The 26,113-nt window shown below is 32.6% G+C and overlaps 1 protein-coding gene across 3 annotated transcripts; it reads left to right on the top strand.

The window, feature by feature from the left end:
• The first annotated feature begins 3,656 nt into the window (after nucleotides 1–3,656).
• Nucleotides 3,657–13,600, top strand: LOC133197571 (uncharacterized). 3 transcript variants are annotated; one of them, XM_061333670.1, is made up of 3 exons: nucleotides 3,657–3,679; nucleotides 8,827–8,899; nucleotides 10,386–13,600. In XM_061333670.1, exon 3 carries the CDS (start codon nucleotides 10,405–10,407, stop codon nucleotides 11,398–11,400), a length of 996 nt encoding a protein of 331 aa, XP_061189654.1. In that variant the 5' UTR covers nucleotides 3,657–3,679; nucleotides 8,827–8,899; nucleotides 10,386–10,404; the 3' UTR covers nucleotides 11,401–13,600. The 3 variants fall into 3 exon arrangements, with proteins under 3 accessions (XP_061189654.1, XP_061189653.1, XP_061189655.1); XM_061333669.1 differs by lacking the exon at nucleotides 3,657–3,679 and having other exon boundaries at nucleotides 8,813–8,899; XM_061333671.1 differs by lacking the exons at nucleotides 3,657–3,679; nucleotides 8,827–8,899 and adding an exon at nucleotides 9,805–9,861.
• Nucleotides 13,601–26,113: the final 12,513 nt, after the last annotated feature.

Genomic DNA, 26,113 nt, shown 5'->3' on the forward strand with positions numbered 1-26,113 from the left:
TGTATCAAAAAATTTACAAAAAATCACCAAAAAAGAGGGAAATCCAGAAAATTGTTCTAAATGATCACTTCCTATTCATCTCTGTAGTATAGCGAAATCTGCACTGTGATCAATCCAGACATCATTAAAGGTTCTTAAACAATTACAAGTTTACCCATGTTTTGATTCTTATCGGGGTTTGTCAAATGAGAGGCCAGATTTGCCCCTTACCACATATCCTGTTCTCTTCTTCAAGTATACTCTTAGATATAAGAAGGAAGGGCGTCTTATTGAGGAGAGATGCTTTTTTACTGGCAATTTTACTCTTGAGATGATTACAGTTCATGTATTTAAAAGGCTGTAAATAAAGTTTCTTATGTAGATCATTTTCTCCTGCAGAAAATTGTAGTACCTCTCCTTGTATTGTCTATGCGTGAATACATGACAAAGATGGTTCTTATTTTCCACATGGTCACTTGAAATCAAGAGTATTTTTTTCTCTGACTAATACTACAAACATTCTCATCGTGTGATTGGTAGATCCAATTAAGAGAAATGTTGATATTTGTTGCTTTTTTATTGGAAGTACTTTGAAAATCAAAGTGTGAATTTTAAATACATTGTAAAACAAGAATAAAATTAATATGTTGATGTACATTGTACATTAGACATTGCACCTAATGAATTATTTTTTTATTCTTCAAAACAATGTGTTATTTGTTTAATAGACATCTTGAATTTTATTTGACATGGCATACAGTTTGTGATAGAAAAATCCATAGTCTAATTAATGTATTTACCAAAACAAAGAGAATTAACCTCTGTGTTATAGGGACTTCCAAAATTTTTAAACTAAACAAGTGTGGTTGTTATTTATAGATGCTGACCATGACCTTCCTCAAAGTTATATATATCACAAGGTTATATCACAAATGTTGTCAAGTTTTAGAAAAATTAAATGTGTAGTATTAAACCAAGTAAAAGGCATTCAAAAATGAAAGTGAAAGACAAATTGGTTCTTTATCTGATTTGAAAAGTAAAATTATCTTTTTTTTTTAGTTTTGTTATTGTTTTTAATTTTTAACATTGTGTATTTTGATTTAAAAAAATGAAAATATTGTCAAATATTGACATGACTTTGATCTACAAGAAATAAACACCAGAGAGACTTTGTTTAAAAATTATGACACAGCCTTTAGTTTTCCTTTATACTTTATATGTGTGCTTATATCACATTAACAAAAATCTTTGTTAAATTTTCTTCCTTAAAAAATCCAAGGTATTCATGTTGAAAATGATATTCCTGTTTTCTATAGTTGTTATACCAAATAATGTTGTACATTTCATGTTTGGTAAATAAACAAATCTATTTAGACAAAATTGATTTATTTCCTACCAAGAAAAAAATGTATCACCTTTTATGGTCATAAGTCTTGGTTGAGTGTGTAAACAAAATAATGAACTAGCTTTTGACACTTATGTATTTCTATAGTGAGAGTTAGGAATGCGTGTAAAAAATAGTTCATAACTTCATACACTTTTATGAAAAGGTCACGACCTTTCATTTGAAAAAAAAATTAATTCCCATCACCAAGGGTGCTAATTATTTTTGAATTAATCTGTTACACAGTAACACTACAGTAAATTTCGTAATAAGTATGCGTTATAGCAATAATATTACCTGTACGAACTGTTAAACAAATTTCGTTTTTTTTTTTTTTTTAGGAGAGGAACTGGTAAGTTATTTTAGAAATTGTTTCCAATTCTTTTGATTTCATCAATAAAATATGTTCAAAACAAAACAAACAAATTTCTACAGCGTATTTTTTTTTAGTATCCTATGTCTTCAAGATAAAGGGAAAATAATTAAATAGAAGGGGAAAAATGAAAATAGTATAAGCAATGTCTTTATTTGGTTTATTTGTGACGTCCCTGAAATCTAAGAAGAAGATCAAAATGGAAAGGTAAATGGCGGAAGGAAAGATGATCGATAAAGATGCTGAAAAAAAAGTAAAATCCTAGGAAAAATTTATCTTTGATATCTGATGCGACTCTCAGTGGAAGGAAATCAGTAAGGACGGATATAGGGTAAATGTTGGAAGGAAAGAGGGTCGAAAGAAAAAAATGTAGGAAAAGATGAGAAAGATTAAACAATATCTTTAATATGTCCGTGCGATCATGGAAGAAAATCAAGATTGAGAAAATGTAGGTCTAAATGACGATAAAAAGATAAATTCCTCAAACGGAAAAATAATCTATGTCTATACTGATTTAAACTTAAAAAGTTACGAATTAACAGTATAAAAATATACTTAAAAGCATCCTTTTCTATTTGTTACTAAATATGTCAAGGAAAAAATTAGACTTTTTTAAGTTTTCATATAATATATATTTTATTAGGCCTTTTAACAGGGAAATGGAAAATTTTGCCCCCCCCCCCCCCTAAAAAAACGTTCCCCTGGACCTACTATGAATCAGACCAAAGAATGCCTTTTACATAAAGACTGACTATGCAACTCGGAATACATTTTTTTTTCTTTTTTTCACAGAACATGTTCACTATGGTAAGTTTGAGTTGCACAGTGTGTCTATGTTTATTTATTGAAATTCCACGATTTTTAAAATTCATTGTTATCAAACTTACACGCCTTAGATTCTAAATGTAAACATACGTTATGCCAAACAAAATTTTCTCAACTTCCATCTCTTTCAAATATTTCTGGATCCGCGCCTGTATAAAATTAATTTCCTCTCAGAGTTTCTTAACATTTATTTGACAGAATTTTATACTGGTTTTCTAAAAAAAAAAAGGTAACACCACTGGGCGAATGTACTTGAACCAGAGACATCTATGTCTCTTATGTCTATGCTCTGACTGGAGATGCTGTTAAAAATTAAGGTAAAAACAGGGGCGGATCCAGGATTCGAAGTAAGAGGGGTGCCAGCTGATTAAACAGGGGAATGGCTCCTGGATTCTAGAAATTTAGTACGACAAAAATGATAATCTTAAGAGGATATGTTTTATTTTTTAAATGAGGAGAATTAATTTAAAAAAAAATTGAAGTAATAATGATAATTTAAAAAAAAAAACTACAAATATTTTTATATTTAAAGGTCTTGGAATAGTAGTCAAGCCCCCAGAAGTTCCTGCCTACAAAAATGATAATCTTAAGAGGATATGTTTTATTTTTTAAATGAGGAGAATTAATTTTTAAAAAAAATTAAAGTAATAATGATAATTTAAAAAAAAAAACACAAATATTTTTATATTTAAAGGTCTTGGAATAGTAGTCAAGCCCCCAGAAGTTCCTGCCTTGGAAGAATATAGAAATTAACCTATTATTTGCATCCCTTTTAGGCTCGTAGGAAGCAATTTCAGTTTGGAGGGGGCACAGCTATACATTTTTAGATTGGGGGGGGGGGGCTATCAACTACCAAAAATAAAATTCCTTGACAAGCAAAAAAAAGGGTATCAGACGTTATATTATTGAGGGGACACAAGCATATAGTAGCTGTTTTCTATAGTATTCTATATGTCGGCAAAAGTATTGGGATACCCCCACCCCCGATTCCAACAATCCAGTGGTCTTTATCCTCGGGATCGCGCTTCGTTGATCGAACCCGATGCTCCAAAATGTGGATGTTGAAATGTTGAATGTTCTCACAATGCTTGCTTGTAGATATTTCGCATGATTTGGCGGTAAGTTAAAAGAAAATAATTGAAGCTATTTAAAGGTTTATATCCATTGCACTAAGAGTCTTTTATAAATGTAGACCAATCATCTAATGTTTTCTTAGAGTTAGAGACTGCTCTGGCATATGAAATGATCAGAAATGTAAATTTCAGCACCACGACTGCAAATTTAATATGTTAGACGGTGCGACCGTTAGTGAGGGCGGAGCTGTCAAGACAACATTTCTACATTTCATTGTTTAATGATAAAAATCAAATTGTAATGACATGAGTTGCCTAGCCAGAGCACTCAAAATCAAATAGCATAACAGGGAAAGAGAGACCTTGCTCCAGACCATCAAGCATTCAACTGTTCAAACTACCCAATTGCCCAAGCATTCCATTTTTAAGACGTTAAGTCTTTCACCTATGTATCTTTTCAACAATAAATGAACATGCCTGAGCATCATTTCTTAATCTTTCATGACTACATGCACATTTAAAGACACCAATCCAGAAACATCCAGCCACTTAATTCTCATCTGTTACTCCCCGTGCATGGCCATGACATCAAATACAAATAAGGACAATTGTCATGGACCACATCAGAAATTGAACTTGGGACCCAAATTATAGACAGATGATCTACTTCCTGGGTTATCAGGACAATGGGAAACTGATCACTTGACCAACACTAGGGCTAAAAATATCATGATGTATCGCAGAATTTCAGAGAAAAATGTTGCAATGCATGTATGATACATTTTTTTTTTTTTTTTTTTTTTTTTTTTTTTTTTTTTACATTAATCAGTTTTCCATTAATTATTTTCTTAATTTCAATGAAAAATGTAGATTTCAGGATTTTTTTTATAAACAAAAATAAAAGGTAAAATTATTTATTGCTGTATCGACCCCCTCTGTATCACAGTAATTGGTGTTTAATTGTAACATCCACCACACAATTATTAAAAGGATCATATATGGAAGCGTAAAAGAAGATATTTTTAGTACTGCTACTTTACTAATTGTATTACCATGGGTAATATCTAATGAAGATTCTGTATATGCTTTTTTTAAAGAGAACATAATGATTGTTTAACTTAGTTTTTCTCAATTACATATGATTTTGAACTTTATACACTATCATAATCCACCATAGGTTCCAGTTGGTTAAATAAATTTTCTGTTCTATACTTTTATTAGTACTTTTTAAAACTGACAAAAACTAGAAATCCTCAAGCTTTTTAAAATTATACATTCGATCCATTCAAGTGTGTCAACATGTATAATATGATATATTATAGGGAACATGTGTTTGTCAGGTGAAAAAATCTATAATTCTAAAAAGATAACAAAGTCAAATGGGGTTGTTTGAGCTTCAGACATGTTAAAAAGATTTTTTTTTGATGGTGAGCTACAGGAACTGAGATTTGACACTTTAAAAAAAAATGAAGAAAAAAAAACAAAACAAACAAACAAACAAATTTACAACAACAACAGAAATGAGACATAGGCCTCAACCTGCAAATGTATACATCAACAACATGGTAATTAAAAAACAATTAGGGTGCAAGAATGAAAATTAAAAAAAAAAAAAAAGATTAAAAAAAAAATCCATAACTTCCCCTCCCCCCCCCCCCCCACCTTGTTGGGTCCATTACCAGAATTCAGTAAACCTTTCCACAAAATATTTTACCACTAAAACATTTTTTCTAATTATTCAAGAGGAAAATTATATGTCACAAAAAATTATATATTTCTGAGAATAAACCTATAAAGACATTCGTGTTTTCCCATAAAGTCGTAAGATTTTTAGTGAAAGGGGCCACAGAAAGATCCGCGCCTCCATAGTGCATAGTATGCAGTCTAAACAGTGACGTCACTGAAATTCGTTAAACCACGTTTATTTCTCCAAAAAGCATGGTATGGTTTATTAAAGTTGAAAAAATCTATTTTTAAAAAGAGAATACGCATATGAAATATCAGTTATTACAGGTTGTTAAAAAGTCGGCAGTTTCTGCTGATTCATTCAATGAATGACGTCACATGTCGGGTCTATGACGATCGATTGCAAGTTAGTTGAAAACGAAAGTAACAAGGATGTGTACTATAAGGGTGTTTTTGATTATTGGAATTGATAAAACTTCATTAACACAGGATTGGAATTAAAATTACGATTCACCAGCATCTCGTCTATGCGGTATTTTGTCGCGAGATTCAAGATGGAAAAGACTATGGACGCCATATTGGCGACAAGGTTCTCAGTTCCATAGGTATTGTAATAAAAATATAGTTTACAATAGAATTCATTATATTTTACATACATACGTGTTACCTATAGGGAGAGCTTCGCTCTCACGGGCCCTTCGGGCCCGTGAGAGGGCTCCGCCCTCTATTAGTTTTTTTTCTCAGCTTGGAAGCTAATATTTGAGACATATAATTCACCAATCCTTATGTAATTCGCACCAAATACTAATATTTTGAAATATCATTGATTTCAATGAGGAAATGTCAATATTCTGTCCCAAAGAGTTGTGCTGTCATTTTAGCTCACAACTTGACTATCTCTGTTCAAGTTTTACTACGCATATTATTTTGACAACCCTGAAGTGACGTGATTATTCAGAATTTCCTTTGGATCTTATTTAGTTTTCTTGGCAGGCCTAATATTTCAATACATTCTCTAGAAACATGCATATTATATAATTTCTTAATTTCTCTCATAAATAGTTGTCACACATTGTTAGTTTATCACCGGACCTATACATACAGATTATTAATAAAAACATGAATGATGATTTAGAATAAAAAATATATTACCTCGGAGATAAGTTGATTTCTTTCCTATAAATAAACACTGATAAAGCAATAAAATTTTACAGAGGGATTTAGATTGCTCAACTGATTGAAATCATGGAAAGTAATGCATGCCATTAGTCAGCTTATTGTTCCTATGGATTTTCCAATCAATAGATAAAGTGTTTTAATCAGCTGATTTACTCCCATCAAGTCCAATTTCTTTTGTGTTGGGCTGTAATGCTAAATCCAGGATGCATTATTGGAGTCCGATCATTTGATGTTGTTTTCATTTCCAAATGTAAATGTTTTGACCTTTAATGGGTCTGGTTTTAATGGCATCTACATTTCTTTTTCTCACTCTAAAATTACATATTATTATTGATTTATTCATTTATGATTTATTTATGATTATTATAGTCTCCTAACAGTTGTCTAAATACACCATTAAGAGCTATGGTTATATTTCACAAATATACATTAAGCATGCTTGATTCTTCATTAGTTTGAAATCTGAGTTAGTTTGCTATTGATTTTCTAGCTTATAAACTTTACGCCTCTTTATTTAAGATAACAGATAGGAGTAATCAGAAAAAATGTAAATCACACAAACCCGAGAATGTTCAGGCATGGTGATCTGTCAGACATCTTACTGTTTGTCTAGTGGTGGCCACTTAGTATTGACAGTGAACAGTCTTTCTGAATTGTACACTTCTGAGAATGAAATCAATGACCAGAGTCTTTTTAACTATGTTTTAGTATGGTTCTATAACAGATATAAAGTTAGTTTGCCTTTGGTTATTGGTTAAGACCATTGTCTCTGACTGTCCCAGTTTATCAGTTTATCTTACACCTCTGTCATATATAACCTGTTAAGGAGGTACTTCTAGTCAGCTTAGTGTTGTAATTTAAAGTCTTATGTAGACAGCCATGGATACCTACAATAAAGATACTCTATACAGAGAACAGAGATACAGAAGGTTAAGGTATGCTAGGTGTCGTGTTTATTGACATGCTTGTTTGCTATGGAATGTTAGAATGACCTGTAGTACAGTCAAAATTGTTTATAGGGGGACCACAAAAACCTTCTGCGTGTACCATAAATTCATAAAATATTTTAAATTTGGAGAATGACAATTGACTAAGGGTGTTAGTAGAGTTTGTGCCAGTAGTGTTTCACCTACTAATGCTCGAACATACAAATGACAAATAGGTGAGAGTGTACAGTTTGAAATATTAGACAAGTTAGGAGGCAATATTGTAACAATGTGCAGTAATAAGTAGATTACTAATAGTAATTAATATTTAGCTGCTATCATGTCAGCATGCACTGGTATTCACATGTACTGTACATTTAATGTCTCCATGGACTGTGTTAGTCCTTATTGGAATTGACCCCTTATGTATGACATATACATAGAAGGGCTGTAATATATTGTTACAGAATCTGCTTCAAGTAAGTGCAGTTAATGCACTTATCAGGCTAACGACTTTAAATTGGGGAGAAGCAGTCTGTTTCTGACACTTCGAGGAGAGATTGGTTGGTTATCGGCCCAATCAATGTCTGCTGTCCATTTTGAGGTGACTTCTCTATGAGTTCCATTGATTTAAATTAGCACCACCTGTCAACCTCTCCCATGATGCATGTTGCAGTCACCCAATGGTGGCCCTAAGATCTTGTGGTATCTCTCAATTATATAATTTTTAAGGGAGTTCAGATGATCATAATTGGCACTTTTTAAGAAAACTCTTTTCTTGCTAAAAAGATCAATTATATTCTATCATTCCATCCTCCATGTACCATGAGTTTCAGGTTTTTCCTTCATGCAATTTGATACTTAATGTCTTGTTTTCCCAGATACAAAATTCTGAGAAATACAATTAGTCATTTTAACCCTGAACACTGATATCAATATTTTTCTCTGAGCAGTAATGATATGATGTATGGACATGTTGATGGTCTCAGCCTAACTGGTGTAAACTGCATCAATTATTGACACAGCCATATAAATACTGTCATTTCATAATGAATCGGACCTAATAGGATTACGAATTGAGGAATCCCGATTGGGACGTGCTCACTTGGCAGCTTGTGAAGAGAGGGACGTTACTTGGTGTTACCGAGTCCTGTTGTAATGTGGATTAGTCTATCAAGTTTGTTATATAATTACTATAGTGTACTAATAAAACTGTGATACCTGTACACTGTATAAGTAAGGACAACTAATGTATACCTACATATATAGTCTACATGTGTGTCCAAACAAAATGGAGTGAAATCATTGAACAGTGAAGCCTTGTGCAGTCAACAGGAATAACAAATAGATATACTGGAGAAAAAAATCTTTATTCAGAACAATTCACTGTTTGTGTTGTAGTGTGCAACAGATAGCCAAGATTTGGAAGTGAGGGAGTGGATCTAATGAGGGGCGGAGAAAGGCCCAGAGAACGGTAAGAGAGAATGTTTTTAATATGGCTAGGAAGTCAGACTAAATGTTTACTTAAATCCTGCAATGTGTTTAATGCATTAGTAAACAAACAGCTGTGTACTTATCCAGAAATAGCATCTCCTGAACACAAAGGTGACACTTGGGCAGATATTTTATATTTATACATATACAATGTGTTTAGTAAAAACACATATGTTAAATCTGTCAATGATTTTAACATGAGTCATTATATATATATAGAGAGTAAGTATGATGTATCACTTTAAAGGTTAAATTGATTATTTTTACTTCATAAACAGTGATTCTTATATCCCTCCCCCCAAATCATGACAATACTGGTGAATTCGGTGATACACAGATGGAAGTGAACTTGGATTCTTTTCTTTTTTGTGCCCTTGACGATGTTGTCATATTAATTTTTCTATGATAAGTAACTGAATGAGCAGCCAAAATCAATATACTTCTATATTGATTTTCACTAAGTATACAGAAAGTGGTTCGACAATCTATGCAATCTTAAACAAAAAAATGCAAGAAAGATTATTTTGACACTTATGTGCATCTAATTCATTCACTTTCAGTGATACAATGTATTACAAGTTCACAAGTAGATGGTAGCCTAAGCTTAAAACTGAGATGTGTCACAAAACATTGTACATCACATCATGTATTAAACAGTTAAACAGAGGTGTTTAATTTTTCATTAATCTCTCAGACAGAAAATTAAATCCCAACAGGTGGTCGTTTACATAATTGATCTCTGATTTTAACCCCTGAATTCAGGTAAAATCTTGGCACAACAATAAAAAATCTTGGTATGTTAGATTTAAATCTTCACCATCTTGTTTATACACGTGAGGAAATGTTTAGGGCCATGCTGTGAGTTTCCAAGGAAAACAATAATTTACAGTGAGTGTTAGGTCACGTGTAAGGAGGTTAAATAGCTTCAGATGTTGTCATTTGGTGAGTTTGTTTGTTTGTTTTCCTATTAATTTTCTTTATAACATGATAATACACAATAATTTGTGTACTAAACTCAGTCTTTCTGTGGGGTTGTGCAGGGGGGGGTCATAGTCTGAGGTATTAATTGTGTCATTTGTCTACTTTGGTGTTTTTATTTTTTATCCTAATTTTGATACTGATTGCAACATTAACAATTTATAACTTGTTAGTCAGTCCTCTTTCATCATGTTGTTAATTTTCTTCATGTCAACTTTTTTGAGAAATAGTCATTATTACAATTAATAGGAATTCCACTACTGTACATATAATGTACAATATTGATTATTACATAAAACATTTGATATTAGACTTACATTGATTTTTTTTAAATGAAATGTATTTTAATAATCATTAACATTACTAATTCACTACATTGAAAGTGTTTCACACAAGTGGGTTTTTCTATTAATTGTACCAGGTGGAAATATTTCCATCACCTTAGTGACTCTAAGATGATCTGCAGTCTTGCCTTCTTTGTTTTGTAGATGGCAGTGAACTACAAACATGACTGTCGTATCTCTGGTAATGTATGCCCTGGCCAATGCAGTCATGTTTCTTCTGTATTGGCTGTATCAGAGGAACTCCACACAAAAATCAGACACGGATGATCAGACGGACGATTCAGCCAGCAGACGTAAAAGGCTGAAGAGGAAGCCATCCCTCTTCACAATGCTTGGTCTGGACGTAGAAATCCACAAACATTACTACGCCATTGATGATCATTTTCGATCGTTTTCGGAGGTTAGTGATGCTTGTAAGAGGGCAGGACTAGAACACTGTGGATTAATTGTTGGTGTGGATTTCACGGCTAGTAACGAGTGGCAGGGAAGAAAGTCTTTCAGTGGAAATTGTCTGCACAAAATTGTGCATGGCAAGATATATAACCCTTATCAAAAAGTAATCTCTATCATAGCTCAAACTTTAGAACCTTTTGATGATGATAACTATATTCCTGCCTATGGATTTGGTGACACCAAAACATTAGGAGATTCTGTGTTTCCCTTTGTCAGTGATGATTCTCAGTGTAAGGGGTTCTCAGAGGTGTTGGACCGATACAGTGATATTGCCACTAAAGTGATGTTCAGTGGGCCAACAAATTTTGCACCCATCATTCATAAAGCAATAGAAATAGTGAAAGCTTCCCATAAGTATCACATACTTATAATAATAGCTGACGGACAGGTCAATGAACAACAGAAGACAGTGGACGCTATCGTAGAGGCCTCAGACTACCCCCTCAGTATAGTGGTGGTGGGGGTGGGAGATGGCCCCTGGGACACTATGGACGAGTTTGACGACTGCCTTCCCAACAGAAAGTTTGATAATTTTCAGTTTGTGGATTATCATTCTGTGACATCTAAAGTCAAGCATCCCGATGCAAATTTTGCCCTTCATGCACTTATGGAAATACCACTTCAGTACAGGACTATCAAAAAGCTGGGCTATATTGACGAGTACACAAATGGTTCTGTTATAAATAAGAAACATACAGATGTATAAGATTGATGAATTTAATGTGTCTTGGGGAATAAATCATGGTGCTTCTTATTGATTTAGTAGAATAGCTTCCATTCATAAAAGTCACATTTGAAATTGATTCAATTGAAGGTGCAAATTTGGAACATTTTTTTTTTTTTTATAATTATAGCTATGCACCATGATGTTGTCAAGATATCAGTTATTTCAATTAGCCTTCATGAATATCATTAATTTGGCCGGTATATGAAATAATCAAGATTAAAATTTCCCTCTGTTTATAATTAAATTGTGTTTTGCTTATTTTTATTTACCGGGTAGTTTTTGTGGAAGATCTGTTTAATTTCTCTTTAAGACATGACACATAGAACTGACACATACTGATTGCGTAATCAAAAGACTTCAATATTTATCACATTGTTTTTTTTGTTTGTTTTTTGTTTATTCTGGTGTGATGTTATATTTATGAATTTTCTATCGCTGTGTTTTATCCATCCTCAAATATATGTCAATGTGTATTTTGTTCAGTGTACATTTTAATGTTAGTACATACATGTGTTTATTTATGATTTAGCCATGTACATATGCTACATGTATAGTCAATGGGCAAAAATGAATACTTTTTGTAATCAGGGTATGATAACTGACTGAAATGAAACTAAAATTTCAGTATTGCATTTTTTTCTTGTTCATGGAGTCTAACAAAAAGAATAGTGACACAATTTTTCCAAGTTGTACTTAATTTTTTTTTATTGTATTATGAAAAAGAAGAATTGAATAGTTGTTTTCAATGTTCATTTTCTAAACAATTAAAGAACAGGGATTTTTCATCTGTTTTCAGAATGCCCTCTTCCCCCTTTTTTTGAAAATCAATCTTGATGACATGTATTATTATTCTGTGAATTTCACAGTGAGTTATTTGATTTTAAGTGTGATACCAGCTGATGCAGTTAATTGTGAAAAATAAGAAGGAAGAATTTTAAAACCTCAAACTTCCAGATGATTTTATCTGGTAAAACCAGTATTAAATCGTATTTTGATATTCTGAAGGAAACAAATGCTTTACTTTTTTTGTTCACTGTCATAAAAAATTCTCTTAACTAATGGATAAAAAAACAAACAAACAAAATACATATGCTGTTTAAATATTCCAAAGACTGATTAATATGTCACTGTTCCATCATCTGTGGTATTCTTAAATAGAGTATTCAGCAATAATTTGCTCAAATTGTTTTAGAGGGTGGGTTTACAGTATCCAAAAAGGGGGCATCTGTACTGACAGTCTGTCAGTCTATACAGTTAGCTCCCTTGGCAAAAGTTAAGGATTGAACATGTATTGATATTTTTCAGTGGATTTACAAATAAGGAGAGTTAAATTGCATTTGTAGCAGTTATCATTGATTGAAGTTTTAAGCAAAACTGTATATTATAATAATATTGAGAAATAAGCATACAGATGTAAATCTTGATTTCTAGCAGCCTCAGTGATAAGTTCATTGTGCATACATCAATATTTAATTTATATTTTAAACTTTATAACTTATGCATTTGAAGTTTCTCAGGTACTGCAAAATATCAACATTCCTTTCTGTTGGTCTCAAAAGAATTAGCTTTAATACATGAAGTACTTAACATGCTTAAGAAGCAATTATTTATATTTTGTGATGTAAACAGTCAACCACTTTATTGTGTGTTCATATTTGGGTACTTACTGCTGATCAATGTAGACATTTTTATGATATATCTTTAGGTAAGTAAAAATTATGTATTGTATTAATGAATATATAAGTAATTTGCTACATTTTTGGTCCTAATAAATTGCTATTTGGAAATATATTTTAAAAAGTTCTTTATACATATATATTTGTATAGCCCATAGTAAACTGATTATATTTTCATGTACATGTATAATGCAAACATTTTATTAATCAGTAGAATGGGTTTTAAATGGTTTTCTTTAGCTGTAGATATTTCATGTACATTATTTTCACAAGGAGAGGAATTCTGTCATGCATTCCAAAAGGTGACATTTCTCCTCTTTTGTGATGGGATTATTTTGTTGCTTTTTTACTTTAGATTTATTTTCTTTGCATTGTAAATCAGGTCTTGTTATTTGCCATTGAAAAACAAATATTTACCCATGTAATTGTTTTTTTAATTGTGTTCATGTTAAGCCTCAGATTTGTTATTTATGTTATCTTCTATAAATAAAACAATCGTTGCTGGAAGCTATTACAATTAGTGAATTGTTATTGCTGAAAGCCAGTGTATGTATGGATAAATGCATGTATATAAATACAAAAGGTTGGTATGACCTTTGACATGGGGAATGCAAGGTCAATGGCTTTGTGCAATTAGTGAATTGTTATTGCTGAAAGCCAGTGTGTATGTATGGATAAATGCATGTATATAAGTACAAAAGGTTGGTATGACTTTTGATATGGTGGATGCAAGGTCAATGGCTTTACTTGTGCTTTTTTAAAAGTTATAAATGTATAAAATGCACACTTTTTGAAGTATTTTTCTAACATTAGAATGAAAAAGATTGTTTAATTAGGGCACTGCAAGGATTTGTGAGTGCACTATAGTAATCACTTTGTCTGTCTGTCTGTCCATCTCTCATCCTTCCGTCTGCAAATTCTCTTGTTTTTTCCTAATGATTTTTTTATAGGTGTCCTATTAAGTTCAAGTTTGGTATGTTGGTTGAATAGGCTGTAATAAGACTTAGTTTGATATTAATTTGATTCTGTATGTCATCCGGTTTGGAGTTGGGGTGGTGGGGTAGATTCCCAATTTTATATATTAGAATGAATGGGCAAAGAGAGATAACTGCTGAAAATATTCCTCTCTTAAAACTATGAAAGCCGTATTGAGTCCCTTGAGGTTAATTAGCTCATCTGCTTCTGAATATCCTGATCTCTGTCACATCGAGATTAATTAACACCCCTGTCTGCAAGTGATGTTTATTTGAAGTTTAGGTCAATCATGGATGCATGATGGTCGCATTCATAGAAGGGTGGTTTTTTACGATGTGCATACTTTATTCTGGTTAAAAAACATATTTTATTGAAATATAATTTTCATGGGGAATTAATTTTTTTTAAAAAGATTGAGTAAAAGATATGTTTTTGTTGCTGCCTTGTGTAAATTCAAGGAAATATATAATAGGTGTTGCAGTAATAGCCTCATTCTATCATAGCTGAAAATGTCTTATTGTAAACTGAGAATAAGAGATTATAAACTTACAATTAAAGGATGAGACAGCAGTACAATTAATCCTCTGGGAATACTTATCTTTACCTATTACAATAAGATTAATTAACTTCTCTGTTTGCAAGTGATGATTGTTTTGAAGTTGAGGTCAAGCCTGGGTGAAGTTTGCATTCACCAGAGGCTGGCATTTTATGAAATGCAGCCTTCATTCTGGTTTAAATATACATTTAATTGAATTATTATATGATATGATGTTTTTTACTCCCTCATTAAATACAAGAATATTATTAATTTCTAAAGGTAGTTGGATAATGTCATTTGTCAATTTGGAAATATGCTTAATTTTATGAATACAGTTGCTGTTTCACATTCTTCATAAATTTTAAAAATTCCTTTAAATTTTTTTTCTAAGTCAAATTATCATCTTTTAAACTACATCTTTAGATTCTATCCCTCTATGGGGCCCTTACTGACTGGTCAGTTTTCTAGTCATAAGAACAAAATATTTCTTGCAAGCAATTCAAGTAAATTAGGGTATAGATTCTCACTTTCTGTGTAAATTATGAAATTAATAGTTTGTTTAGGGTAAATAATTAGAGAGTCGTTACTCTTTCTTATGGGGGAGCGGAAAATTTGCATTAGGTCATAAACTATTGAAAATAATCACGATTAACTTCCGTGGAAAGCGTGTTTTATAGTTTCATCGACTTTTCCTGGCATTTGTTAATAACCAAGAAGCCTTTTTGTGTAAGAATCAGTCTATAAAGGGAATCAGAAATTTGAGATAAAGTTGCTCCTTTTCCTCGCCTGTGACATTTAAGGGTTTTTGTTTGCCGTGGGAAGATATTACATGTAATATAGAAAACGGTTTCATCATATAAAGCATCTATCAGTAAATGGTTTTATTGTTTTATGATTATTCATTATATATATAGTTTTGCCAGTTTATAAACTTGCAAAAAATGGAACAGAAATGATGATATTTATCACATGTGCTTAGGACCGGATACCCCCCCCCCCCCACCCCCGCTGTTCCGCACCTCAAGGGTTCTTAGACTATTTTAAATAAAATATTTTTCTGTGACACATTCACAAAATAATACTAATGAAAAATCAAGAATATAACCTAAAACTGACCTTTTTTAAAAAAAAAATTACAATATCTGATACTGAAAGAGAATCTAGTATCGGAGTGTGAATTTTTGTAAAAAAAAAACTTCTACATCGTCTTGAACCAATTTGCTATTTGCTTTTTTTCATAGTTTTTCCTTCCTGAATCTTGAAACAACACTTGAAGTAGTTTTCCTCGTTTATAGAAATAATATTAATGTAAGAAATTGCCCTAGTCAAATAAGAACTCGCACATCATTGAAAACTTGCTTAAATTCTGAACATAGAATTTATCTACTTTTAGTGTATCCAAAATAAGAATCTACTCTTTGTACACATATCTTAATTTGTAAATAATATATTTTTCTATAGTTAGGTATAGACATGTATATGGTACAAATAATATTTATCAGTTAAGATTGGGGTTTCTATGGAACATGCATAAAAAAATCATAGATGTCTCCTTTCTTCAACAGAAATGTCTTCCCTGTCAAGGAGAACAACGCTGCTTAAAACTGGACAATATTTTTAACTCTGAGCTTGAGCAAAGCATTTCACATATAGGGATATTGTGTGAATTTGGCTTGATGCTTTATCCATTCTGTTATAATTTAGTTTTCTGTTTCCTGTCATTTTATTTGTTATCGTGATTGTATGCCAACATGGTTATGTAATTAAACTTAATTGAATTGAAAAAGGAGTAAAATTTCAGATGGCTTTACAGCTGAAATAAAACACTTAATTCGACGATTAGGCTTTAAAAGATAGGACATACTTCCGGCATTAGTTTTGTGAATCCAGCCCCCTAGGAAGCAATTATGTTGGAAAAGGGGGGGGGGCAGAAAAAAGAAATTCTTTACAAGCAAAATAAAGAGGTGGGATCGGCTGGGGGTGGGGGATCTACCAATTCTTGAGGGGATAAGCTAATTTATTGTATAGCTTTACTGGCTTTCAAATAAAGGGTAAGATAAATGGATGACCCTGCCCGATTTAATTCGAAAATTCCGTTAAAGTCTATTATATTAGATACCTTAATCAAGTGTAATTGATTTTAGATATAACAGTTTTAATATTTAGAGTATAACTTATAAATTACTATGAAAAATTACGTTTCAAAATAAAAGAAATCTTTTTTACGTTCCATATTTTCATTTCAACACAGAATTTTCTTATTTGTGTGTTATTTTCATTATTTTTAGAAACATATGCCTATGGTCCACATATTGCAGTCATTTTTTATGCAAGGATCCTGTTAATTTAGGTAGTTGGATAAAATACCATTCTGTTAATTAGGAAATATCAAATTTCATAATTACAGTTGTTTCACACTTTTCATCATATTTTTTTTTTAAATTTTGTTTTACTTTTTCACCCATTGCACCTTTGAGCTCAATGTGAACACACAGTCACGTGCTACCCACATTGTGATGGCTTGGTGACGCGACCTCTATGTATGGAATGCCCTTGAGCCCCCTGAGATTGAATACTAGTATTATGCCTACTGCAGAAGATACAGTGTCACATTAAGATACACTTCTGTCTGCAAGTAAAGTTTGGTTTTGATGAAGGTCTGGCATTTAATAAAATGCATTCTTATGCCTCCGTATCGAAGATTCTGGGGTATATAGTTTTTGCCCTGTCCGTCTGTCTGTTTGTCCGCAAAACTCTAACATTGCTCCTAACTTTTGATTGGTTGGAGCTATGGCTTTCAAGTTTCACATGTGTATTCCTTGAGACAAGACCTTTCTTTGGGTACCATTATATTTGACCTTTTGACCTTGGAGTTTGACCCAGTTTTACAAAATTCTATTTCTATTTTTTGAACAGTTGGTGCTATGGCTTACATACTTCACAGGTGTAATTTTTGTGACAAGACCTTCCTTTGGATTCCAACATTTTTGACCTTTTGACCTTGACCTAAAGGGATTGGCCTACTTTTGAAAAACTTTAACCTTGGCCATAACTTAGGAACGGTTAGTGCTAGGGCTTTCATACTTCACATATGTATTCCTCGTGACAAGACCTTCCTTTAGATACCAACAATTATAGCCCACTGACCTTGACCTTGGAGTTTGACCTACTTTTGGAAAACTTTAACCTTGGCCATTACTTTTGAGCAGTTGGTGCTAGGGCTTTCATACTTCACATGTGTAATCCTTGTGACAAGACCTCACATTGGATACCAACAACTTTGACCTTTTGAACTTGACCTAGGAGTTTGACCTACTTTGAAAAACTTTAACCTTGGCCATATCTTTTGAACGGTTTGTGCTAGGGCTTTCATATTTCACATGTGTATTTCTTGTGAGAAGGTATTTCCTTGTACACCATTAATTTTGACCATTTGACCTTGACCTTGATATTTGACTTACTTTTCCAAAACTTTGACCTTTTCCATATCTTTTCAATGGTTGCAGCTAGGGCTTTCATATTTGGCAGGTATATGCCTCTGGGCAAAACCTCACTTTGGGTACCAAAATATTTGATTTGCATTTGAGAAAGTTTAACCTTCGCTATAAGTTGCCATACGGGGGCATCAGTGTTTCACAATCACATCTTGTTTATTCTGGTTCAAATACACATTTAATTCTTATAATCGCCTTATGCAAGTACATCTTTGATTGACTGTCAAAATTTTTGAATGGTTGGTGCTAGGGCTTTCACATGTGTATTCCTTGTGAAAAGACCTTTCTTTGGGTACCAACAATTTTGATCTCTTGACCTTGGATTTTGACATGCATTTGAGAAACTTTAACCTTCGTCTTAAACATGTGTTTCACAAATACATGAAATATGTGGAGATAACGAACATTATTCGAGCTCAAAAATCTTGTTTCTTTATCAAATTATATATTTTCTCATTATCACCACCACACATGCACATTTTTTAGCGGGACACTTACTGACTGGTCAGTTTTTTTTAGTTTATCTTGGCCTATTAGAATTTTAAGAATGCTTGAATTCGTCGGAAATTTTCGTATCTTTTGATTAGTCATCAACAAAATTACTCTGTTAACATTCACTCTGATTCTACCCTGAAGTTGATATTAAAAAAGATGCTAGATTTCCTCATTGACAACATTCATGTAGCCTTCGGAGATTGGGTCGTGCAACAAAATGTTGGAATTCCAATATGCGCTATTTGTGCTCCTTTATTAGCCGACCTATTTTTATATTCCTTTCAAGCAGAAATTTCTTCAAAAACTTCTACATGAGAAGAAAACAGTTGACATTTAGATACATTGACGACGTATCATCAATTAACAATATAGTTACTTTCATACATATGTCAACTGATTCCATACATATGTCAACTGATTGTTCAGGTTCCCAAATACCTGAAATAAAAACACTATAGTGTCTGTCGCATCTGTTTCATATTTGGATGTTTTAGTAGCTATGAACGATAAATGCCAAGTTGCCAACTAACAACTACATTATGTGACAGACGAGATGACTTCAACTTTCCGTATCTATATAGTAATATCCGGTTGTCACCTGCATATGGTGTTTACATCTCTCAACTTATTCGATACTCAAGATCATGCTCCGAGTACGAACAATTTTCAAACCGAGGCAGGCTACTGACAGATAAGTTGAAGTTTTAGGGATTTCAACAACTTTGTTTTGAGTCAACAATCCGTAAATTTTATGGTCATTATAATGACCTTGTTATCAAATATAACCTAATCATTAGGTCGTATTTTGGCTGATGTAATTCATATTTATTGTTAGGCCTTTATTTCTATACTGAATTTGACTACGGAATGTTCCGTCTACGGGTCTAATACATAGGTCTCACGGCGGGTGTGACCGGTCAACAGGGGATGCTTACTACTCCTACGCACCTGATTCCACCTCCGTAATTTCCAGGGGTCTTTGTTGTATGCCTTATTCACAGATTTGTATTGTTTGTAGAATTGTTTTGGAGATTGATCACTGTTCGTTACCTTACCTATTTCATCACAAATTGAGTTGTAGATTACAATTTATTTATCTAAGATCTAAAGGAAGATTCGGCTTTATTAAAGAGATATTGTAATCTTTATACATGTACTATGTAACGGAGTAGAACTTAATTGTTAAAGAATTGTTCTGATTTCTAAGGCATCGAACACATGAGGACATTCAATTTGATTGATAATTTTGTTTTACTTGCAGTAAACCAAAATAGTATCAAAATGTTTCAAATCCATATACATTGTATAGTATAAAAATAATTGATCATCCAATAAATCTCGGAGTGCTTTTGAGTGAATTTGTCAGAATGGATCATCTTAGAAGTATATCAAAGAATAGTATTTGAAAATTCAAAGACAAAGTACGGACAAATGTACTATCTATCGTTCCGTTTTCAGTAAACTTGACATGTGGAGTAGAAAGACTACATGAACAATATGTTCCAGCTGACAAGGCTTGTTTTTAAAAGGCTAATTAGTTCAACTAGATTTTAAAACTTTAGTTAGATCTTTTGTTGACTTGAAATCCACTCTCTCAGGAAGAATCAACTTGTAATCCATGTACATATATGTACAAGTGTAGTTATATCGATAAATTAGAGTTACAATTTTTAAAACTTTATCCGTAAATTAGTATACATCACTTATTGATTGATTGATTGTAATATGTTGTTTAACGTCCCATTTGATAATTTTTCACTCATATAGAGACGTCACCGTATTCCGGTGTAGGGCTTCCTTATAATATTTTGATTTATTTAACAATTTTGTCAATTTGTATGCGAAGAAAAGCCAAAAGATGTAATTGTCATCCAATTCATATGTTAACTTATTTGTCATATAAAAGATACAATATATATATGAAGGTACAGCAAAGATAATTTAAGTAGAGTGCTGAATAATTGGCATCCTACAGAAATTACCACAGGGCATTGGATTTTGTCTAACAGTGAGATTATGGATGATTTGATCAATGGAGTGGTGATGTGATAAAATGAAAAATTGGGATATGCAATGAGCTATCAGAAACAAGACATTTTTGATTTCCTTTCTTATGAATTTTCAGTTGATGGAATAGTGATTTCAAGGATAGGGAGTGATACGTAAATAAAGGCGAATTAGTTCGGCAACGGTTGAGGAGCAATATGGAAACCATATCCTTCTGTCTTCAATAATTCAGAAGTTAAAAAAGAAATAGATAAACTATACGATCGATATGTACCTGTCCCGTCCCAGCTGACAAAGCAGGTGACAACAAACTATTAGTCTTTGTTTGTAAGGCTGATTATTAAAATTATATTTTAGAGAAACTTGGATTTAATTCTAATCCTAGTTCTCTTTATAAAGAGGGAATTCTTCAAAATCATATACCAGTTTTTAAATATTTTTTATATTCCCAACAACCAAATCGAATTACCATTTTTATACTGGATACCTAAACGTTAAACAAAGATACATAGCGGGTTCCAGTAAATGTTCTACCAAGCCTTTTTACTCCTCACGAAAATAGTAACAGCAGTAAAGGAGAAACTTCAGGAGTACTGTACAACATACTGGAAAAGTGGTGTAAATCAAATGCCGATACTTAAAAATGCCAAGGAACTTTAAACGGGGTTGTTCAAATCCTTTTAACATCAATTCATTCTAATTGTTAGGCCATTTTCTAAAAACCGAATTGTCTACGGATTTTTCCGTTTGCCCGATCATGACAATGAGCACACGGCGGTCATTACCGGTTGAAAGGGATGCTTACTCTTACATTACCACATATAGCTGGTAAAACATCCAAATAAGAAACAAATGTGGCAGACTCTGAGGTGTCTTTTATTTCAAGTTCACTGGGATATATTGCGTCGACATATAAATAAAAGTAGCTATCGATAAGGAGGGATTCTTCTCTTATTCCACTCATATTTCTTGTATTTAAAAATTAATGAAATTTTCATAGATTCAAGAAGACAATATCACTAAGTGATGGTATCAATTAGATTAAATTTGACCGTTTTATTTTAGAAAGAAGGTCAGGTCAAGGTCATTATCCTTTTCCTTGACATTTAGAGTAAAAATTACTGTTGCTAATCATGTGATGCCTACTTCTATTTTAAAAGATAAAAATGTTTTTCTTTTTGCACAAAAAGATGTTACCATATCGGGTCTATCAGATGATTCTACCAAATTAATTGACATTATTAAACTTAAAAAGATATTGGCTAATCCGGATTTCCTCTGTTTTTCTTAACTTTTTAGGATATATTAGTTATTTTTATATACTTCCTATATTTAAATATTTCTTATTTTTACATATGGTAAAGTAGTCATATGAATATACAAAATGATACAAAAACAAAAAGCTTTGACCGTTTAGTAAGAGAGAAAAAACACTTTTTACTGATTTTTTGCTCAAATCTGTTTTATGGTTGGAGGCTTTCAAAAGCTAACAAGATTGTAGTTTGTTTAGAAAATCATTTTTATTTGCTATGTTTTAAAACTTTAGGGCATTATTTATAATTTTAGTTACATATCAAAATTTCTTCAAGCCTTTGATTGTTTAAAAAAATTAACACATGTAATGTTCTGTAAGTGATTTTGATAGGCAGAAAAGGAGATATTTTCATACGCCGCAGTTGCGCCAAAAATATAGTGCCTTATGGATTTCAAACTCTGTTTACCATTTCTATTTAAAATTGTACAATTATGATGAGTAAAGAAAAATATGATCTTTCAAATACATTACAGCTAAGTTTATAAGACATACAAGCAAATATACTTGGAGTATTTCGTCTAGTCAGAAACTAGACAAGAATCCCTCCTTAAATGATAAAACGTCGTCAATATATGTGAATGTCGAGTTGAAGGCCACAGCAAGTGTTTTCTTCTTCTTCTCATGTACCGTTCACGGTAGCTCAGTCGGTAGAAGGCTCGCTCCGTGATCGGGAGTTCGTGAGTTGGAATCTCGGCCGCGACTGACCTAAGTCGATAAAAAATGGGTAGCAACTGTTCCTTAGCCATGCGCTCGGCACTTTGAAGTGAAAGTTGCAGGTCCTTCGGATGAGACCTTAAAAACTGAGGCCCCGTGTCACGACAGACGTTGGCACGATAAAGATCCCTCACTGCTCAATGGCCCTGAGTGCCGAGTAAAGGTCAAAATTTAAAGCCCTTCACCGGTATATGGTGACGTCTCTATATGAGTGAAAAATTCTGAAATGGGACATAAAACAACATACAATCAATCAATCTTCTCATGTAAAAGTTTGTGAATAAAATCTGCTTCATAGGAAAAAAAAACAGGTCTGCAAATAAAGGAGCACAATTAGTGTCTATCGAAATTCGAACAAAGATGCTATCAATCCTTTTTAATATATTTCAGAATATTTTTGTGTAGAATCAAGGTGATTTTTATCAAAATATTTTTTTTTGATGACCTGTCTCAAGATATGAAAATTTCCGAGATACAATTACCTTGTCAGCAAATACAATTTATCATTAAGTCAAATGCTAGCTGACGTTTTACATACTAATTGTTACACGTAGGACATTATTTACACACTGAATTGTCGACGGATTTTTCCGTTATTACCCGATCATGACAAGGAGCACACGGTGGGTGTGACCGCTCGGCAGGGGATGCTTATTCCTCCATGGCACCTTATCCAAACTCTGATGTTTTAGAGGTCCTTGTTTGCTCTGCTCCAAAATTTGTATTGTTTAATGGACTTTTGAGCTTGAATACTGTTCGTTATCTCCATACATTTCATTTCATTTTTTCTCTATGGTATTAGTAAATTTTTAACTTATTAAGAGGAATGGTTGTATAAAGCGTAAAAAGTTACATGTTTTGATGTTACTGATTTTTGAAAAAGTTATGTGATTTTAAATTTTTCAATAGTTCTTTGGAGTTTCTGAGAATCCACATCTGCATTACAGCACTTCTAGAATATGCTGAAGCACAGTACGTCTGAAGTTCCTCCTTTAAAGCAGTAAATATTTTTGTGAGGAGTAAAGATAGGGGCTTGGAAGAGCACTTGCTGGACCAAGCAATGTATCTTTGTTTTTTAAGGATTTTATGTAAAAGAATCCAGTATGGGTAGGGTAGATCGAACTCATCTTCATTGACTGCAATGTTAAAAGTATTAAGAATGAAATGTGATTTTGAAGAATTTCATCCTTAGAAAGTGATCGGTGAGTATATAAGTAGGATTTCCGAATGTAGAAAATTGTACAAAAATTAAGTTCTTCTAAAATATAGTTATTATAATGAGCCTTACAAACAAGAAGACATCGTTACGTTACAAGCCTTGTCTGGTAGAATCACTTTGTTCGTGAAGTCTTTCTATTTCTTTTACCATCTCCGATTTAGTGAAAACAGAAGGATAGATTGTTGGCATATTGCCTTTTAATTTTCTAACACGATTCCTTGATATATTTCATCCATTCTGACGAAGTTTTCTAGTCTTTCTTTTCATATTTTGCTCAACGTCTGGCATAATTTTTGACAGAACTCATTAAAAAAATGAAGTTCTGCCGCCATTTGAAAGAACGGGGTTATCTGTATTTAGAACCTTTTTAAATGACCGCTCTTAGGTTGTCATTTTCAACTATATTAAAATCATCAGTAATGACGTGTCAACGAGACTGTAGTTGAAAAATGAGAAAGAGCAAGAACACTTAAGAGGATTTTGTTTTAGATGTTTAATATCTAAGTACTGCAAGGTTTGTTTATAACTGAAAAGTTTGGAAGCAACAGTTGGGAATATCTGTAAGAAAAGCAGGGTGAAGATTTGAAATAAAGTGGAATGCAAGACTGACCTTATGATTAAAAATGTTACTTATGTCCACAGCATCTATTCCTTTGTTGGCAAATATAAGTCCATATGCTGAGCAACATCCATAATCACAAACACTAGCCTGTATTCTGCAGTTGAAGGATCCAAATATGGACTTGCGTTAGCTTCTTCTAATAGTCCAATAGAAACTTTTAAGGGAACCGAGTAAAGTACGAATGTGATGAAGACCTAATGTTTAATGATGTAAGGTATAAAATTGAATAAAAAAGCATCATGTATATTTGGTCTATTGTATGATCGATGTCCATGACTACGCTTACTTCTTGGCCAAATTCACACTGGCACATTGTAGGCTTGAAAGATTCCCTACATTGTTTATGTGATCATTGCAACCATACGGAAATGCAGTGCCTAGTTTTCTGATGCAGTATTCTTCTCGTTGTCTACGGAATGGAGAACTTAAAGTGGGACTATAAGTTGGATATTTTTTCCCCAAAATTTTAACCCTCATTGAAAAGATAGAGTGGTCAGGAGAAACTATAGTTTACGTTAATCTATTTATAGTAACATCTTTAAACCATAGCTATATATTTTTTAAAAGTGCAAAAATGGTTTATCATATAAATATATGTAAAGTTTCACGATTATTAAAATATGATAAAAACTCTAAACTATTGTTAAAGAATGTTCGTTATTTTTTACAATTTTAAACTGTACAGCAATGTAAGGTATTGTATTTGGGAAAAAAATTATATACATACTTTGCATCTAAAATCTTATACATGAGAAGAAGAAAACACTTGTTGTGGCCTTTAAGTCGACATTTAGATATATCGACGATGTATTATCAATTAACAATAGTTACTTCCATTCATCGATATATCCCAGTGAGCTTGAAATAAGATACCACAGAGTCTAAAGCGTCTGTTTTATATATGGATATTTTACTAGAAAAAGATGTTAATGCTAACTTAACAACAAAGCTTCCTGATAAACGTGATGACTTCAACTTTTCAATCGTCAACTTCCCTTACTTATGAAGAAATTTACCCTTATCACCTGCATATGGGGTTTATGTCTGTAAGTTGATTCGATACGCAAGAGCATGCTCTACGTACGAGCAATTTCTAAAACGAGGCAAGCTATTGACAAACAAGTTGATGGAACAAGAATATCAACAGTCTCGATAAAAGTCATCTTTTCGCATGTTCTATGCTCGATACAATGACCTTATCAGCAAATACAATCAATCATTAAGTCAAATGCTGACTGACCTTTTCATACTAATTGTTAGGCCATTATTTACACACTGAATTGTCTACAGATTTTTCCCGGTTTTAACAAGGAGCACACGGCGGATGTGACCGGTCGGCAGGGGATTCTCACTCCTCCATGGCACCTGATCCCACCTCTGATGTCTTAGAGGTCCGTGTTTGGTCTGCTCCTGATTTGTATTGATTGAAAGGGACTTTTCAGCTTGAATATTTGCTATCGAAATATTTCATTTATGAAACATAGTTTAACGACAGAATCTCTGATTTTGTAACAAAATTATACTTTTTTTCTAATGAATCTTTAGACTTACGTTTACATTAAGATAAAAACACGTATTGTTACCAATGGTTTCATATGTAGATAATAGATACGACGAACCCTATTTATAGCATAATT

This window comes from Saccostrea echinata, unplaced genomic scaffold, assembly GCF_033153115.1.
Source record: "Saccostrea echinata isolate AGI-Se365-2 ecotype Australia unplaced genomic scaffold, CSIRO_AGI_Sech_v1 ptg000030l, whole genome shotgun sequence".
NCBI lineage: Eukaryota > Metazoa > Mollusca > Bivalvia > Ostreida > Ostreidae > Saccostrea > Saccostrea echinata.

What these genes read in the sequence shown, in the direction of transcription:
- LOC133197571 (XM_061333670.1), top strand. Translation starts at nt 10,405, where the DNA reads ATGACTGTCGTATCTCTGGTAATGTATGCCCTGGCCAATGCAGTCATG.